Source organism: Acanthisitta chloris, unplaced genomic scaffold, assembly GCF_000695815.1.
Source record: "Acanthisitta chloris isolate BGI_N310 unplaced genomic scaffold, ASM69581v1 scaffold20712, whole genome shotgun sequence".
Taxonomy (NCBI): domain Eukaryota; kingdom Metazoa; phylum Chordata; class Aves; order Passeriformes; family Acanthisittidae; genus Acanthisitta; species Acanthisitta chloris.
In genome coordinates, this window is record NW_008659055.1 from 15,878 (window position 1) to 34,275 (window position 18,398).

The following is an 18,398-nucleotide window of genomic DNA, read 5'->3' on the forward strand; positions in this document are numbered from 1 at the left end:
AAAGTACTTACCTGTGTACTCTTAGTAGTACTTTAATTACACTGTGTTGTGCACTGCTTACCTGAGCAACCCTATGGCTTGTTTTGCATGGCTGTGCAAGGCTGAAGTATTGATGAGTTAGTTTAGCTGCCAAGATGAGAAATAACAGGGTTTCCAGCTGATATTAGCTGCTGTTGCAACTGCTAATGAAAGAGGCAGTCTCCAAATCTCATTTGGTTTTTAGATTATTATAATTACCAAAGCCAGCTAAAAAATACTGGCTGGGGAGGAAGGTGCATTTGTGGAATTTAGCTTTATTTCTCTTACCAAGGAGCTAAGAAGTTTTGAAAAACATTTCAAGCAAATTTACTTCCTATTCTTTGCTCACACCAGACTGGAGCAAACTGAAAGTAAACGGAGACTTCAGAGGTGTCGCCCAGGCAGGTGGCTGGTTTGGGTCGGGTTGGTCTTTGAGGTAAAGCCCAAATAAAGCCTTGCATCAGTCAACCTGCAGGTCACACCAGGGGTTGTAGCTGCAAGGTTTTTGTTTCTCTCTCTTTCTGTATATGTGTGAATACACATGCCATGTATTTATGTATACATATGCTATGTTTATATGTGCATGTATATCTATGTATCTATCTAAACAAGGGTGCATTCAGGTTAGGATATGCTGTCTAAAATGTTGTTGGTTTCCTGCTTCTCTTCTACTGTTTCTAGGCACAGCCTGCCAAGACGATGACAGTCACTTATTCCAGCAAAGTAGCAAATGCCACTTTCTTTGGATTTCACAGATTACTCCTAAGGTGGAAAGGCAGTATCTACAAATTGCTGTACAGAGAATTTATTGTTTTTGCTACTCTTTACACAGCGATAAGTGTATTATACAGGTACCCTCTTTCCAATTCACATCTCATTAAATGTTATACTGAAGTTTCACACTTCCCAGCGTTAGGCTGATGAATGATGGGGGGAGGTTACTACATAATTGTCGTCTTTTCCTTGAACATTTTCTAATGTGCTTTCCTTTCCATGTTTACTTCAATGTTCCAGAGAAAGTATGCAGGATGTAAATACTTTCCGTCATTCAGCTGACTGTACTTTCAGCCCAGCATTGAGCAACCATCCTACTGAAGTTACACTAAATCAACGCTCACAGCTAGCCTAGGTTATACAACTTTTGTCATTCTGACATTTAGCGGGCGGTGGTGAGTGTGCCTCCCTGCTTTAGATGATAGATATAGACCTTTTGTTCTCCTTGCAGAACTCTGTCTTCAGTTGCTTAGTGGTAATTTCTTTAACAGCTCTGAGAGGTAATAATTTGAGGGTCAGGTTATATAGCCAGGAAAAGCAAAGTTTTGCTTAAAGCTAGGAAGGCATGCAAACGATATTTTTAAGCTTGCAGAGAGCCAAGGAAAACTGCATGGAAGCCGAACATGGTTATTATCTGTGTGTCACCCCTCACCTGAAGGATCACATTAGAAGAAGAGTTGCTTCTTCCACCAAGGTGTGAATTAAACACCTGTATGACAGTTGCAGGGCATCAGTTAGTGCAGTGAAAGTTGTAACTGATGAAGTACACAACACAGAAGTATCAAAATCACGATTAAGTTCTTACTGTGATCTGTTATTAGACCTCAGTGTCTGCTTTTTATGTGAAGCAAGGAGAAAATGAGCTTCAGTTTGTCTGTGATTAATCACTAATTTTCCAAAATGTTCAGTAATCTATACCTGTAAACTCAGAAAGAAAATTACAGCATTAATATGTAAAGAAACATCAGTTTCACATTTATTTAAATTAATCTAGTTTTACTGAAATGTCAGGCAATTGAAGACCATGGTAAATACACCATGCAAAGCTTTCTATATGTGCTTCAGCTTTTATTGCACAATTGTAAGCAAAACCAACCAAATATTTTTGATACGTTCCTTTTATATGAAATAAAAGAACAACTATAATACTCATCTATACAAATAAAAAATTAGTTTATATTTAAGCTTGTTGTATTTCATTAGCTATCTTTCCCATTGGCAGAAGCTGCCAGGGTCCACTCATTTTATATCATCTGGTGAATGTTTTCCTCACTGCAAAATAAATACAGTTGTGTTTCTAATCTTGTGGAAAAGAAACATTTCCTAAGAGTAAAAATCCTGCTGCAACAATGGACCATTTTCAAATAAGAGCAATTAGAGACTGGTAACCTTTTGCAATTCAAGCAGACCTGAGCATTTTCATTAAGTGCCTCTCCAAAAACAGAGAGGAAGCTCTTACTTGCAGATTTACAGCTTATTACCATCTTTGGTCTGTATAAGATAGCAAACTGATTCTCCGGGTTTATTTATCCTAATTAGTAGTGCCAGTCAAATTAGCCTTGAGAAGACTGCAAAGACCAGGGAAGGATACTGTCTTCTCCTCCAGCTTCTGTAATATATGCCAGAAGTGTTTAGCACTTTACCTTTAAAAATGTGCTTGAAGACATTAGCCAAGATTATTCCTCATTGCACATACCTGATTATTTATACATGTTTGCCCTTGGTAGCTAGTGCCAGAATATTATGAAAGGACAGATACATTTTATTTTTGCTGCAGATTTTTTCTTACAGGTAGCCAAAAACGGTTCTTTGAAAAATTATCAATTTACTGTGACAAATATGCTGAACAAATCCCAGTAACTTTTGTGCTTGGTAAGTACTGGTTACATGTGAAATTATTCTCCAACATTATCTCTGCTCAGGCATCCTGTAAATGCCCATGCATGGAAGCGTTTCAGAGGTTAGAGGCTCACAATAGATTATCAGCCTCTAACAGGTCTCCTTAAATTCAAGTTGCTTTAGTCACAACAACATTTATGCTTGTGTTCTTAATATACCAAGAAAAAATGTTTCCATATATGTATATATGTGTGCACTTGTGTGCGTATATATAAATATATATATATATACATACATATAGTGCCCACTAACACTGATACATTGTGCATGATCTTTCAAGGTGCTAAATCCACTCAGCTTTTACTACAGAAGAGGAAATTCGGAAGTTCATGAGTATGAGATACTCAGCTGAAATTGCCATTAAGTTGCAGTGTCTATTACATAATTAGCACTGATTGCATCATGGGTTTTGACATGACTTACTGCATTTATTCTGGGAAATGTAGAAGCTTATTATTATGAATAATACTCTGCAAACTACATCAAAGTAACCTAAACAGAAATTCTGATAGGCACTGGACTTGTTTTTTTCTCCTTCTAATCCCCAGGTTTCTACGTTACTTTGGTGGTAAATCGCTGGTGGAACCAGTTTGTGAACTTGCCATGGCCAGATCGTCTGATGTTTCTCATCTCTAGCTGTGTCCAGGGCAGAGATGAATACGGACGCTTGTTAAGGAGGACTCTCATGCGTTACGTGAATTTAACATCTCTGCTGATCTTTCGCTCTGTGAGCACAGCTGTGTACAAAAGATTCCCCACCATAGACCACGTGGTGGGAGCAGGTACTGTGGTCCTCCTCCCCAAAATTTTTTCCCTTTCCCTTGGAAGTGTGGACAGGGAAGGAGCCAGACTCATTGTTATTTTATTCAGTGGCCCCATGTGTGCCTCATACTAACCCATGTCAAAGCAATCACTTAAATGACATGACTTACATGTCTTAAATGGCATGACCTTAAGTGTGCATCTTTAATGTGCATAAAGTCTTCATCTGGCAACACTACAGAAATCATATGAGTTTGAGACTCTTATGTGAATCTGCTTTCAGACACCATGGAGGCAATAGGTCTGCCCCAAACACTCAGGCATATGGGGTAGGTCCAACATTCTCTAAAGCAGGAAAAACAGCACAGTTGCATTATAGTATGATGCAGTAGGAGTGGTGACTTGTTACATGGCATTGCCTCAATGTCTAGGATATAACTGTCTCTGAGTGACCGATCTCTGCAGGCACTTCACAAGTAGAGCTTTATCTCAATTTGTTTTAAGTAGTCTGCATTTTAGTAGATGGCACATTTTAAGTGTTGTGATTTACATTTAAAAACTTCAACTTCAGAGCTTTTTCTTTGAATTTAAAACCTTACCTTGAACTTAGCTTTTCAGGGACAAATATACTAAATATGAAGCATGTCTTCCTTTTCTGTTTGTTTTGATAACACAGTGAGTGTGATGATGGTGAAGACAGTTCAATCATGTAACACTTTGATTGTCTGTGAAGGACTGACTGCTGAGTATTTAAAGGCAAGGTGTGATGCTGTGCCTTCTGACTGGCATGGTCTGTGTCAGGGGTAGAACAACAGTGCAAAAATGTGGAGATCTGTTCCAAATAGGAGAAGTCATATGTTTTTTACTGTATGTCTTGCATTTCTTAAAATTATTGCTTGTGTAGAGATCAGTAAACAAAGTTGTAGCAAGTTAAAACATCACAGAATATTCAGAGTTGGAAGGGACCCACAAGGACCACTGAGTCCAACTTTTGGCCCTGCACAGGACATCCCTGAGAATCACACCATGTGCCTGAGAGCATTGTCCAAATGCTTCTAGAACTCTATCAGGCTTGGTGCTGTGACCACTTCCCTGGGGATAGAGGGAAAGGGAAATATGCAGTGTGTATATACATATACACATTTCAAATATGTGTGAGAAGCTTTGGATATTCAAAAAAAATCCAGACAGAATGCACTTATTTTACCAGAAAAAGAAATCCTTTCTGTTGGACTCAGTTGGATTTTGAAGCTTTCTTCCTTGTGCTGTTCAACAAAACTGTTTACCTGAGCCTGTGAGAGGTCAAGGAAGCTTCTGTCACTCTCTCCAGCAATCTGCTTCTACTACACACTGGAAAATTGCAACATTTCCAGGCAGCTAATCCAGCTCTGCCTCCCTATTGCTAAAGACAATCTGTTCCAAAAGAGACAGAATGTCACAGCATTGTACAAATTGTAGACTGGAAAACAAGATTTGGTTGTTGGGGTTTTCTTAACAGTGGCAAATATTCTACTGTAAAGGTATCAATAGTGTAAGTCAGCTCTGGATTTCAGTACTTATTCTGTAGGTTTTAATGCATATTGTGCTGCAGATTTTTTATCAATATGGTACTGAGCACTTCAGGCTATATTTTGCTCCTCTTAACATCCAGACATATTAGACAATACTCTGCAATCATCCCCTTCCTAGCTCTCTATGGCATTACATATCAGACTGCATGGGAGGTAGACATTTAATATGAACATGAGCAGCAGAATGTGATACTTGCAGCATAGTCATCACTGGAACAACCTGTGACAATTTTGCATTGTACTGTCAAACTGAGAACTGCCACTGGGTAACTATTGCTACACATTCCTATTTTCAACAAATCAACTGCATAGATTTTAAATCTGAGAACAGTATCATGGTAATCTAGTCTGACTCATCCATAACAGAAGGCAAAAAGCCAACTAACAGCATCCTTTAGCATGTTGCAATCTCTGACTGAGCAGTAATACCTTCTAGGAATATAACCAGCCCAGATTTCCAATGCAGCTGGATGTACTGCAGGCTGCACTGCATCATAAGTGAACAGACATTCACAACAGTGAACTTGCTATTGAAGAATGAAATTCTCAATCTGAGCTTGCACAGAGTCATCTTCTATTCATTGGATTTTGTAGTGGGTTTGGGTTCTTTCTTTCATTAGATAAAAACACCATTTTCCTCTCAATAATCACCTGTTAGCAGAGTGCATAAAGGCTTGAACAAAACTCAGGAGCTTCACCATCTGTGGTCTCTCCCTACAAGACACAGTCTTCATTGCTGGACCTTCCTCCTGACTCTTTTTCATGTTTTAACATTCTTTGTAGAGCTAGAGGCAGTACACACAGGTAGATCCATGATGATATGATGCTGAGTGCTGCAGCATGTATGCTGTAAGTGTCAAATGTCTAGCAGCAGTCTTGATCATACCAATCCTGTTGGCTGCAAGGTGCAAGAGGGAAGCTGGATGATCAAGAACAAGTCTTAAAAAACAGAGTAATGAGTGAGCAGCTGAGCTGAGAGCAGCCCAAAAAAGCTGATAGGAAATGATGAAGAGAAGCATGAGGTGTGAGCTCAGTGACATGAATACCTATGGACAGCTGAAGTCTGCAGTCCCAAATCCTCTACTGGAAGGAAGCACCTAAATTAACCTTTCTCACATAACACAGAAACATAAAACGAAACTTTTATCTACTTATTCATTGTTCCTTCTTCTCTAACCACTTGTATTCAGAATATTTGATGTGGGTACCCCAAACCAGTCTTGTCTCAAACAATTTAGTTTTTACAGGAGAACTGAATGCTCTTGAAAGCACTTGAGGGACAGCACAAGTGGGTTTTTTCCAGCCAGTCTTCTGTTCTTATCAATAATTTTCCCATAAGATCTCTTTGGCTGACACTGTTCACAGTAGTGTAGTTTGATTCTTTATTGATTGCATCCCATGTCAATCTTCTAATATTTTCACAAAGATTCAGTGCCCTGTCATTCCTTAGGTCATTGTTTTCAAGAACTTGGCACAATATTTAACAAGTATTTCTGATTTTCTGGAGCTGCTCCAGTCTTCCAGTGCTTGTCAAAACCAGTGTTCTTGTTCCTCAGTTAATTCTTTGAATACTCCGAAATAAAAATAGTGTGACCATATTTAGAAACCATGCAATTTTAATAACTGTGATTTGATATCCTCCCCTATATTTGATGGAGTATAAAGTGTTTCTTTAACACTGCAAGAAGAGCAAGGTGACTGTGTTTAGCAAATCTTATTTAACCTTATTCACATTTTTATACAACACAGCTGAGTTTCTGTATATTTATTTTTTGCTGCTTCATATGTCTTTAGGAATGTTAGCAACGATGCACATATTCTTAGTTACAAGTTGGAGACTGGGAAAAGAAGTCCTGTCTACTCAATTCTCTTATTGAACTTTCAGCATTCAGACTTATAATTGATTGGCTGAGCCACTTATTTTGGGACTGTCATGTTAGTAACTGTTTTCTGTTTCTGAGCTAATATCAATACATATAGCCACCCTGATAGGTGACACATACCTGAGCAAAAACTAAGATCCTCCAAACCTGAAGATTGCTTCAATCCCAGCAAATCCAGAATTCGTGCAAAGGAAAATATGAATTTTCTGAGGTTGTTTTTGTCGAAGACTGGGTGGAAGGAGAACAGCAAAGCAGAGCAGAGTTTTCTTCTCCAAGGGGGTGGAGGTGTTGCTTCAAAAGCCAACTGCTCCCTTGCCAGTCCCAGGCAGTGATTGGCTCTGGTGCAGGTTTTCTCACACACAGCCCTGGCTCCCTTGCTATCTGACCTTGGACTTGCTTGCAGCAGAGGGAAGCAGGGCTTCACAAGGCAGGGGAACTCTTCAGGAAACATTATACCTGCCCAGCACCCCAGCAAGGCAAACTGCCAGGCAGATAGCAGCTTCAGCCTGCAGACCCACAGCATGTCACCTGGCCCGGTGTCCCATCAGCAGTGGGATTTCTGTGCACGATTCCCTCTCCATCTCTTTGTGCTCCTTCAGAACCCCAAAGAAAACATGAAACACAATCTGGCAGGGGAATATTTTGCTGTCAGAGGGCACGCTCCTGGTTGAGCTCTGTTTCGTGCATGCACTTGTATCCTCTGTAGTTTGCCCACTGCTTTGCAGATTTACCAAGAATTCAGCAGAAGGTCACATAACTGCCCTTACAACATATGTTGAGATGCTGCTGAAAGCCATCATTGGTGAAAAGTGATAGATTCTTGACAGATATATTCAGTTCCTTACTTTTCTGAAAGCAGAATATGAAACTAGAAAGTAATGCGTACAATTCTTAGTATTATATGTGTCTACAATATGTCAGCAGTCAGATATGAGAACACAGTAATAGCAAATTATTGCCTATATTGGTAAAGAGGAATTTTGCATAGGTAGATAATGCAAAAAGAAGTTGTTTCAAGCAAGGTTTATCCTGGAAAAAGCAAATAAATAAAAAAACCAGGAGGTTGCTAGTTAGAATTACAAATCATATTTAGCATAGCTCTATCCAAGCATTGCTAAGCAGAATCAAACATATGCAAAATGTATAGCATTAGTAGCACTGAAAGCACAGAATAAATGAAGCATTTTTTTTGGTCAACAGGTTTTATGACAAGATATGAAAGGAAACTTTTTGATGACCTTAAGTCTCCCCACTTGAAATACTGGGTCCCATTTGTCTGGTTTGGAAATTTGGCATCAAAGGCACGAAAAGAGGGAAGAATTCGAGACAGTGTAGATCTGCAGACACTGATGAATGTAAGTAGAAAACTACAGAAAACTAATCTGAAATTGCTATGTGGTAGATTTTCACTTATGCAATTGATTTAATTTAGTGTGCACAGCTCTCCTATGTCATCTAAATGATCATACTCAGGATTTATCCCCCTTTTCTTTGTATGTTGATGTACAGTCAAACACATACAGCTGCAGTTTACTGGGATTCTTTTTATATGACTAAGAAGGTATTAATAGAAGCAAGAAATTGATGTGCAAAAAATTATTGTAGCATCACTGTAAATTCATATTTGTTCCATTGCTAAGAATATGAGAAATGAGAATAATTTGACATTTTGAAGACTTTAATACCAGTTTCAGGGTAGACCATCTCCCTGAATATTTCATTAAGTGGCAAAACATCCTTTTTATGATATAATATATTCTCTTTCATGTATCACTAGACTGTGGGTAAGATAGAAACAGGAGATAATTTGTGAAGAAATACATAATATACTAAGCATTCCAACTCCATAAACCAAGTGAATATTCAAACAGATGCTGGATATAGTTATATTATCAATTTTTGCATACTAGACATTCATTTCTCCCTGTCCTTTTATGTGTGCAAAAATGAACTGTAACAAAATATTTATAATTCAGAATGGAACCCCATGCAATTTTAATTTGTTGGGGTTTGTACATTTTATTGTTTCTTTTTCCCTTTCAGGAGATGAATAAGTACCGGTCTTGGTGTAGTCTTTTGTTTGGTTATGACTGGGTTGGAATTCCACTGGTCTATACCCAGGTACTGAGCTATTATCCTTTAGAAAATTTGAAACACAATTTTCATGAAATGGGAGGTTGGTACAAAACATTCATAGTCTCAATCAGCGTCTCTAAGCTATTGAGCACTTGTTCACACCCACAGGAACATGGAGGCCTGGCTAACTATTGAAGTCATATTTAAAGTGGAGATGTTTTGAAGATTTTGCATAATTTTACAGTGGGGAGGGAAGATCTGAAATGTTTTTGTGTTTCCTAGGTGTTCTTCCTGCCATAATTATTCCAGTGGCCTCTCTATTTTTAATACCTCCTAACAGATTTATAAATTATATGGCAAAAGGCAGTCAAAGGCTTTTGGGTATGTGTTGCCTTAATACATAAGATTGTATTATTCCATTATTTCAATGAAGTTTTGTTCTTTGCAGGTTGTTACTCTTGCAGTCTATACTTTTTTCTTTGCCTGCCTGATAGGGCGCCAATTTTTGGACACTGACCAAGGGTATCAGGGACATGACTTAGATATTTACATTCCAATCTTCACACTGTTACAGTTCATCTTCTACGCAGGATGGCTCAAGGTAAACTAGCTTTCTGGAAAGGTGATGGGGGAAACACTCCCTGGGGGAGCTGGTCAAGGTGTCAGATCTGTGACACACTAAAATCACCAAAGATTAATGGAGATAACGCCAAAGCTGAATTCACCCCACAGTGTTGGGTGGTCATATGGAAATGTCATGCAATGCATTTTTAATTCCACCTGACAGGTTGTACAGTAAGAAACTGTCATGAACCTGAAAGACCCCATTTTAGTAGCACCAGTGTAGCCACAAATCCCCAAGGGAGTATTAGTACAGCAAAATCGGGTCTCAGGACTTGGACTATAACTGTGCAACGGGGAAATAGTGCTGCAGACCTGGCATTGGCTGAAAGGGACTGAATCACTTTCTTCTTGTGATCAGAGCCAGCCTTTAGTATGTGCTGTTAACTCCATCAGATGCAATTAAATGAGAGGCAATTAAAGGTCTCCAGTTCCAGAGGGCTATGAAACAGTGACAATCAGTATTGGCTACAACTCTACCACATAAAAACATTCATTAAAAAGAAGAGTTATAGAAGGAATTGGATGCTGCACATCAGCCCTTTGATGACTCCCTGGTTAACATATCACCATCAATCTGATAGCTGAGTAATTAAGCTACATACCTCTCCTCTGCAGTGACTATCAGGGTACTCTAACTAGAGAAGTTTCAAATAAAAAGCAAATTGGTACATTAGTGTCTATGTGCATTAAGATTTTCTTTTGGGTTTATTAATCATGGCTGGAAACATATTGCTAACTTTTCTGTTAGAATATAAATTGCACAGCATTTATAGATAAATAGAGAGCCCCCTTCCCACAGCCAGCTCCAAGGGGCAGAGTAGAGAAGGCAGCCCACTGAGCTGGCAGATTGTGGAGGAAAGTAAGGTGCCTTCAGGGCAAGGTCTTCTAGTTCCATGTCCTAGAAAATCAGGGGAGAAAAAGAGTTTGCTGCATAGGGACCAGCCCGGATGGGAATGGGCAAGAGCAGAAGGGAGGCTGGTGAGGTGAGGGTAGCAATTCTCCTGCAGAAAAGTGAAGCTTTATCTCTAGGCAATGTCTTCCAGGGTTGTATAAAACTAAGTGGGTTACAAAACTAAACTGTTTCTCTTGACTGCCCAGCTGATGTTACTGAGGAGAAATGGTTTTCCCTTCATCAGCACTTAAGGGTGTTAGTAGCATCTCTTGCAGTTAGGCTCAGGACTTCCAGCCAACTCCTTGTTACAGCAGGTACGAGATGCCATTGTAACTGAAAAATCTTCTGCATAAGGAAATGAAAGGGAGTTTTAAAAATTGAATGTAATATCAGCAATGTTCCCTCAGGCTGGAGGTTCATCCAAACCTTCTGTGCCCCCAGTCAGAATATTTCTGTCTTGAAGGTTACAGCCAGTTTCCTGCTGTGTTGGGCTTCAGCTGCCAGGCTGCAGAAAGGGCCCTGAGATATTGACTTCCAGTAACTTGGCAATTTCTCAGCAATATTGCCTAAACTGATCTCATTCTTGGACTCGGGCCTGGTCGGTTATATCTACAATACAGAGCCAAAGTTTCCCATCATGTGAGACACTTCTAAATCCCCATTTTCATTACAGGGATAGACAGACTGATCAAATACAGGGTTTAGTTATCCAGCTTTACATTCCTGTCCAGAGAACAAAATCATGTCTCACATGCCAGGACCAGGTCAGCCAAGCAAAGGTCCACCACTGCTGTTCCCTCTGTCCCAGTCCTAATCATTTTTATAAGCACATGTGATAGGTTTAACAGTGGATTTTTGGGCGGTGATCCTCTGCTTTACACAAAGCTGATGCAGTGTCTCCCCTGGAGAGCCTCAACACAGATTGTGTACTTGTTCCTTCGTATTGCAGCGCTTTCATAGCTATACCCAAAATTTAATACCATGGGCCAGGTCAATGAGTGTGAGCAGAGATGACCGTATCTCCTTTCATTCTTCTTGCCTTATGGGTGTTTTTATAGTGTTAGTCTACTCAGCAGTTCTGTTGTTGTCTGCCAATGCTGGGAAGTGGTGGCCTGGGAGAGTCAGCAAGTGCTTACACATGGGTACAACCTAGAGGCACATAGGAAAAATATCCAGGGAGCATCTGCCTTACTGTTAGAAGTTATTTAGGTCATAGCTGTCCATAGTGAGGTTAATGAGTAGGACTGTTTAATCATACAGTTGTTTTACCCATATTCATGTTAAACTGAGGACTTGACCTCTGCTCCTGTGCATAGCCTTGGTGGCCACTAGGAGGGATTGAAAGGGTCATCAAGACAGTCATCAGCTTCAAAACCAGGGCTTAAATAGACAAAAAGAAGGATAAAAGCATGGAGGGGAGAGGATATTTAACCTCGGTGTACCAAGGAACTGAGAAAAAGAGAAGCAGTCTCAATTTCATAAAACATCTTTTTTTAATTTTCCTATTTCAGCTTCTATTTTCTCCCTCAGCACCTATGTGTTTTCTCCCCACAATATACTGTGGGGTGATCATGGGGGTGAGTGGAACAGTCTCTGGTTGTTTTTCCACTGGATATGAGCAGTTAGAGTGGTTTCCTTTCCCAGACTAAGGTGCCTCACCACAAAGGTGCCCAAGCTAACTGTTTGGTTGTCCTCTCCACAGGATAGGTTTTTGCCCTTCAGTTCAATCATTTCAGGTACAAAACCCACACCAGCAGGCTGAATTAGAGAACAGACTCAGATTCTGCCTCAAATTTAGCTAGCATCATGCACAGACTCCACTAGAGTCAAGCTTTTTGTGGGCTGCTTTTCCTAAAAACCTTTGGCAGGTTGCCATCAGGATTAACCCCAATAAAGAAGCAGAGGCTGAGGGCTGAGCTGGAGAGATGAGTTGTATTCCCTCCAGCAGATTCTAGCTGCAAGGCTTGGGAATACTTGGACTGGTAGAGTATTGTAAACCATAGTGCAATAACAAGGCCTCTTGCTGCTAAGCCATTCATTTAAATGAGCCAAAGACAACAGTAAGGAAAGGTAATGACTATCTTATGTGACAATTACCATGGCCCAGACATGTCTCAATTCCCAGTAGCCACTGCCGACAATCATGATTGACAGCACCAGTGAGGCATGGAGATATGAATCCATAGGGAAAGCAAGCTGTTCCTTTACTAGGCTGACAAAACTATCATACAGGAGCTCAAGCTATGATTGCAAGTGACAGGCAGAGAGAGAGAGAGAAAAATCCAATCCTGCTTTCTCTGCGGCTGCAGTCCTGACATGGCATGCCAACCTCTCTTCACTGTCTCGTTTTCTTTTCAGGTCGCTGAACAACTTATTAATCCATTTGGAGAAGATGATGATGATTTTGAAACTAACTGGTGCATTGATAGAAATTTACAGGTTGCTGTTGTTATTTCTACTTCCAGCTTTACTGTACCATAGGTTATCTGAACATTTAATCCTATTTCTTGTATTGAGGTACAAATTAGGGCAACAATTGTCAACAAAACAAATTCTTTCCCTGAAGGAGTATCTATGGCTGTGATCCCCAGAGTCTGTTTTTACAAACTAATTGATCTTGATTTTGGTATTTGGCATTTATAATGGCTGACTACCCATGCAAGCAGCTGACCTCAAACTATAAGCTCATCTCATGCCTGGGAAAACATGTAATGTAGGTCAATCCTGCAAAATCCAAAAGCCATTCCCACACAGACAAGAACATGTTTTGCTAATCTGAATGTTTAGAGATTGAAATATTGTATGTGCACATTCCTTTAAAAAAAAAAAAAGGCAGTGAAAATAGTAAGAAGACCAAGTAGGGCCCTGTAATCATAAGCAGGGCCAGTACCATGATTCATGGTCTGATGCTACTGCCCACGGCAGCACAGGATCCAGTGTCCTCAGTGGTGCGAGTGGTGAGATGACCAGGGTACAGATTTATTGCGGTTTCCCCCTGATTCCCAAACAGCCCCTCTCTGCTTTGCTGTGAAGGAGGTCAAAGACCTGGGCAGGTTCCATGGCACCTGCTGCTCCCCTTGCACAGAGCCAAGCACAGGGCTGGCTGAGCTGCTGTCAGACTCCTCTTCCACTAGGGACCACTGAAACAGCAAAGCAGAGCCCAGGTGTTAGTAGGAGCAAAGGCAGGCCAAGCAAACCACTGTATTAAGCAAAGCAAGCTATGTGGGTATGCACAGGAGTGGGAAAGAACTTCACACTGCCAAAGATGCTCTCTGGCTTAGTACCCCTTCAGGGTACTCATGCTATGGTGCCTTAGAGCCCATTGCATAAAATGTATGGGAAGGCCCGAGACAGGATGGTGACGTACTTGGTTCTGAATGTCTTAAAATGTGGACAAAGTCTATCAGAAAGATTCTTGACCTCTGGACATTTTAAGGAGCAGAGCTAATACTTTACACAGACTTTCCACAGCACATGGAGGATTACATTTAGCTGCATCATGCATGTGGAAAGGACTTCAATCTGACACAAATATCTTCGCAGTAGAGAAGAGTCAAGTTATATTAAAATTTTTGCTTTCATGAATATAGGCATATTTTCATAGGGGGTTATTTTATGATACTGAGTCTCTTCCCAATGCCCAGGCCAGCATACACAACTTATGTTAAAGGGTTTCTGAAAGACATGTTGACCCATGGAGTATAAAGCAGATTATTTCATATACTGTATTATGTTGAAAGTGACATGATTTATACTAAAAAACTCTAAGGTCTCACTTCTGGCGGTGGATGAGATGCACATGAACTTACCAAAGATGGAGAAAGATATTTACTGGAATGATTCCTCTGCCCGTCCGCCCTACACAAAAGCAGCTGCTGACTACTGTATTCCTTCATTTCTTGGATCAACTATTGAAATGGGGTGAGTGGCACTGAGGGTCCTTAATGCCATCAGAAAGATCATCACCCCCTACGGCCCGATGTTGATTGACAGTCAGGGCAGGGATGTGGGCTGTAATGATACTGCAAGCAGGGAAGATGAAAATGGAAATGATGTTAGGAGGGAGTGAACAGGGTGGTGTTGGTGGGATGATGTCTCCAGTGGTCCATGTGTTCATACAAATTGTGCATGCATAGCTTAAATGATGTAACTAATACATAGAGCGTGTTTGCAGGGAGAGTTTGTTGGTAGTCTCTGAGCAGAGGATGGCACCTCAAGGCAGTGACTTTTCTTAATGATACTTGCTTTGCTACAGCTTCTTCATACATCCACGGTTAGCAAAATAGCTATTCCTTTGCTCATTTACTTAGCAGATGACAGCTAAAATCAGTTCAGATTTTTGTGAAGATCAACAAGAAATCATCTTAAATATTGTAAGACTTTTCATTGACTAATAATCTAGGCATATAAATTGGAGTGGTCAGATTTTGTGAAAGGATGAAGAGGGGTTTTTTGCATAGATCAACACCAGAGCCATCATTACAAAGACAGATATAGAGGATATAGGATTGTCTCCTGTTGTCAGGATCTAGATGAGAAATCAGTGACAGGCTAGTTAGCCTAGAAGCTGTTAGTTCAAATACTTGAGACATGCTGTAATGTAGACAGGTCAGTATGGTAAATACCATAGGCAAGTAGATGTTCTTATCTGAAAATCTTTTTTAAACTTTACAGTAGCCATTTTTAACTTTAAAAATTATCTCAAGATGTTTACAATTTTTCCATCAGTTCCAGCCTCTATCAGAATAAAATGTGCTTAATTTTTTGTTTCACTGGCCTTGAAATTGGTGTTCTCTCATTTCTGTTCCTCTTATTTTTTCATTTTTTCATTTTTGTATGCATTCTACTACAAAGGACAATGGTTTATATGAGTTCCTTTTACCACACACAGACTTTTCAGCAGTTATTTTTTTCTGGAAAAACTATAAAATTGCAAAAAGAAAAGTAAATAAGAAAGCAAAAAAAGTAAAGAATAAAAGCTCATAGAATATTATTTTACTGCAATTGGTAGGGGAAAAAGGTGATAAAGAAGAAACACTTAAACCTGTAAACAATTTTTTAATAAGAAGCACTTCACACAAATAATTAAGGGAGGAGTGAATGAAAAATAGCTCCCTGTTAGCCTCTCTGAAATGCAAACATCTCTGATATGTTAACTTTTTATTAATTATTTTTTCATCTGAACTGTTTCTCTGTTCATCTCTCAAAAAAGTGGATAGTTCTTATGCAGACTTCAAAACAAAGTCCTAAGGATTCATCTAAGTCCAAAGCAAATATATAAAACTTGAGCCTAAATCCAAAGTCTTCTCCAGTCACTTCAAGCCTAGATTGCCCAAAGAAGTGGTAGAAGCACCATCCCTGGAAACATTCAAGGTCAGGCTGGTCCAAGCTCTGAGCAACCTGATCTAGTTGAAGCTGTCTCTGCTCATTGCAGGGATGTTGGATTAGATGGCCTTCAAAGGTCCCTTCCAACACAAACTATTCTATGATCTTCACAAATGCTGGGTGAAGTTTCTCTGTCCCTCCAGGTTAGCATTGTCTCCCTGTGCTCCTAGCCTCAGATTTGGCCCAAGCCCCTTTACCATTCTTGCCCTCAGAACAGGTACCTGGGCCAGTTTGGCTTGTCTTCTGGGGTGCACTGATTCAGTAATGTGTACCAATTGCCTGGCAGATACAGCAATAGGTGTTCTCATGAACCACCAACTCTGTGAAGGAGAATACTACTACGTGGGACTTTCAGACACACTGTTGTGCCCCAGAAATAAGTGAGACTTTGCCTTCTGAGTAATTCACTTTTTAAACTGTTGTGCTCTGCTTCCAGCAGTAGCATTTTTACTGTTTGGGGGTTTTTTTGCCCAGAGGAGTCTCCTGAAAAAGTAACCACAGCACCAAGCAGGGCTTCTTTCTCCCCTTTCTCTCACCCTAAGCACAAGCCTAACCATGTGGAGCTGCCTCAGAGGGCTGCAGCCCAAATATGACATGGTGTCAGATGTCTGGCTCAATGCCCTCCCAGCCTGGTCCTCAGGAGAAGAGGCACGTGGGTGTGGAGAGCTCTCTGGGTGATCTGGCTGGTTCAAAGGCACAGGCACTATTTCCTGGCACCCTCACCCTTTTCACGGGGACACACTAGGGTCTTGGAAAAAACTGAGACAGTATATGTGCACAGAGACCTAATGTTTCCTATATGTAAGTGACACCTACTACCTGGCTTTATTTGGCAGGCTGGCTGATACTGAATTCCTCTATGGAGAAGAGTGGCCCTGGGAAGAGGAAAAACATGGAAGACAATATTCAGTGTTGAGAAGAGTCAAAAGATTTCTCAGTGTCCATGAGGGTCCTTCATACCCGGCTCCCCGGCACTACAGTAGACCTAATGTTTCCTATATGTAAGTGACACCTACTACCTGGCTTTATTTGGCAGGCTGGCTGATACTGAATTCCTCTATGGAGAAGAGTGGCCCTGGGAAGAGGAAAAACATGGAAGACAATATTCAGTGTTGAGAAGAGTCAAAAGATTTCTCAGTGTCCATGAGGGTCCTTCATACCCGGCTCCCCGGCACTACAGTCGGCAGACAAGTGAGAATTCAGTGTTTTTCCCAGCAGATGAAAAGGGGTACATCAGACAGCTCCAGGAAATGCACACAAGAGGGAGGCACTCTACCTCGAGCTTCAGGAAGAGACATGAAGGAGCTGACAGAAGTAACAGACTTCATAGTAGCCGAGATCTGGGACCCATAACTGAAACCTCAAGGAACGAGGCACAATTCGGCAACAGTGACACCTCCGGCGAGACAAACAAGCCAGTTCCTGAGGTCATCATCTCTGAAGCTGAAGAGATTGCACCTGGTGTGCTGGACCAGCCAGATCTGCAAACAGAGCGCTCTGCAAGCATGCCAGAAGCAAAGCTCCAAAGGATCCTAGCTGAGGCCAATATGGCTCTTCTGAACAAACCTTTATTGCCTCCAGAAATGACTATATACCTCTCAAGCTCAGAGATGCATCAGTCACTTCCTAGTTTGCTAGGGGAGCCAAAACATGAGCCCCATGTTAGCAACATAGCTGGTCTCATCACAGATCATGAGAGAAACCTTCAGCGATGGAGTTTACCAAGTTTCCATAGTCCTAGTACAGCATCAAATGCTGATGCTGTACCACCTTTAACAGACTCCACGACAACTTTAGAACAAAGGACCTTCAGTGATGGAAAAAATGTTACTTCTGCTGCTGCTCTAGAGACGTTTGAGATGCAGCACTTATGGGAAAACCTGGACAGTAAAGAAACAGCAATAATAGAATTTTCTAATGAAGAAAGTGACAGAAAACTTTGACCTTGCTTCCTCTGGGTTTGACTGAACTTCTTGTTTTCTCTTGATCATAGTTCTCACACAGATTTGCTGAAAGTGGAGAAGGGCAGACTCAATGCTCAGACAAGTCCTGAGCAAGATCCAACAGAGGATTTGGGCACCTAAACAGGAGACATTGTGGTGACATATTTTAAGCCACTTGATTGCTGGCTTGAAGTCTGTGACCCTGTGGCAAAAACAGTTATGGGGAGAACTGGGAGCCTCAGGAGTGGCTGCAAACCAGCTAGCACACATGGCAGCGAGCTGTGCAGGCTCACCTAGAGAAAACACTATGGTTATTAGGAGAGTGAAGGTAGTTCTGTCCACTTTGGACCCACACTGAACACTGCTACCTTTGTCCACTCCATCAGGTTAAGGTCCATGACATCCTTGTAAGACCTACTAGCAGTTTTGGTTTCTATTCAAATGGCTCAAAGGTGAGGTGTGGGCTCAATTCCCTCCTTAGCCCAGAGAAAATCAGCGCACCACCTCTCACTGCCTGGAGGAATGCTTGAAAAATCAGGCTTCTCATTTGTGTAGGACAATTGCCTGCCCT

General features: G+C 40.8%; 1 protein-coding gene across 1 annotated transcript; it reads left to right on the forward strand.

Moving 5' to 3' along the window:
• Positions 1-717: 717 nt before the first annotated feature.
• On the forward strand, positions 718-17,827 carry BEST3 (bestrophin 3). Its single transcript, XM_009069259.1, has 9 exons — positions 718-869; positions 2,570-2,664; positions 3,240-3,473; positions 8,108-8,262; positions 8,951-9,028; positions 9,432-9,584; positions 12,858-12,938; positions 14,269-14,420; positions 16,921-17,827. The coding sequence occupies exons 1-9, from the start codon at positions 718-720 to the stop codon at positions 17,825-17,827; spliced, it is 2,007 nt and encodes a 668-aa protein (XP_009067507.1).
• The last annotated feature ends 571 nt before the right edge of the window (positions 17,828-18,398 follow it).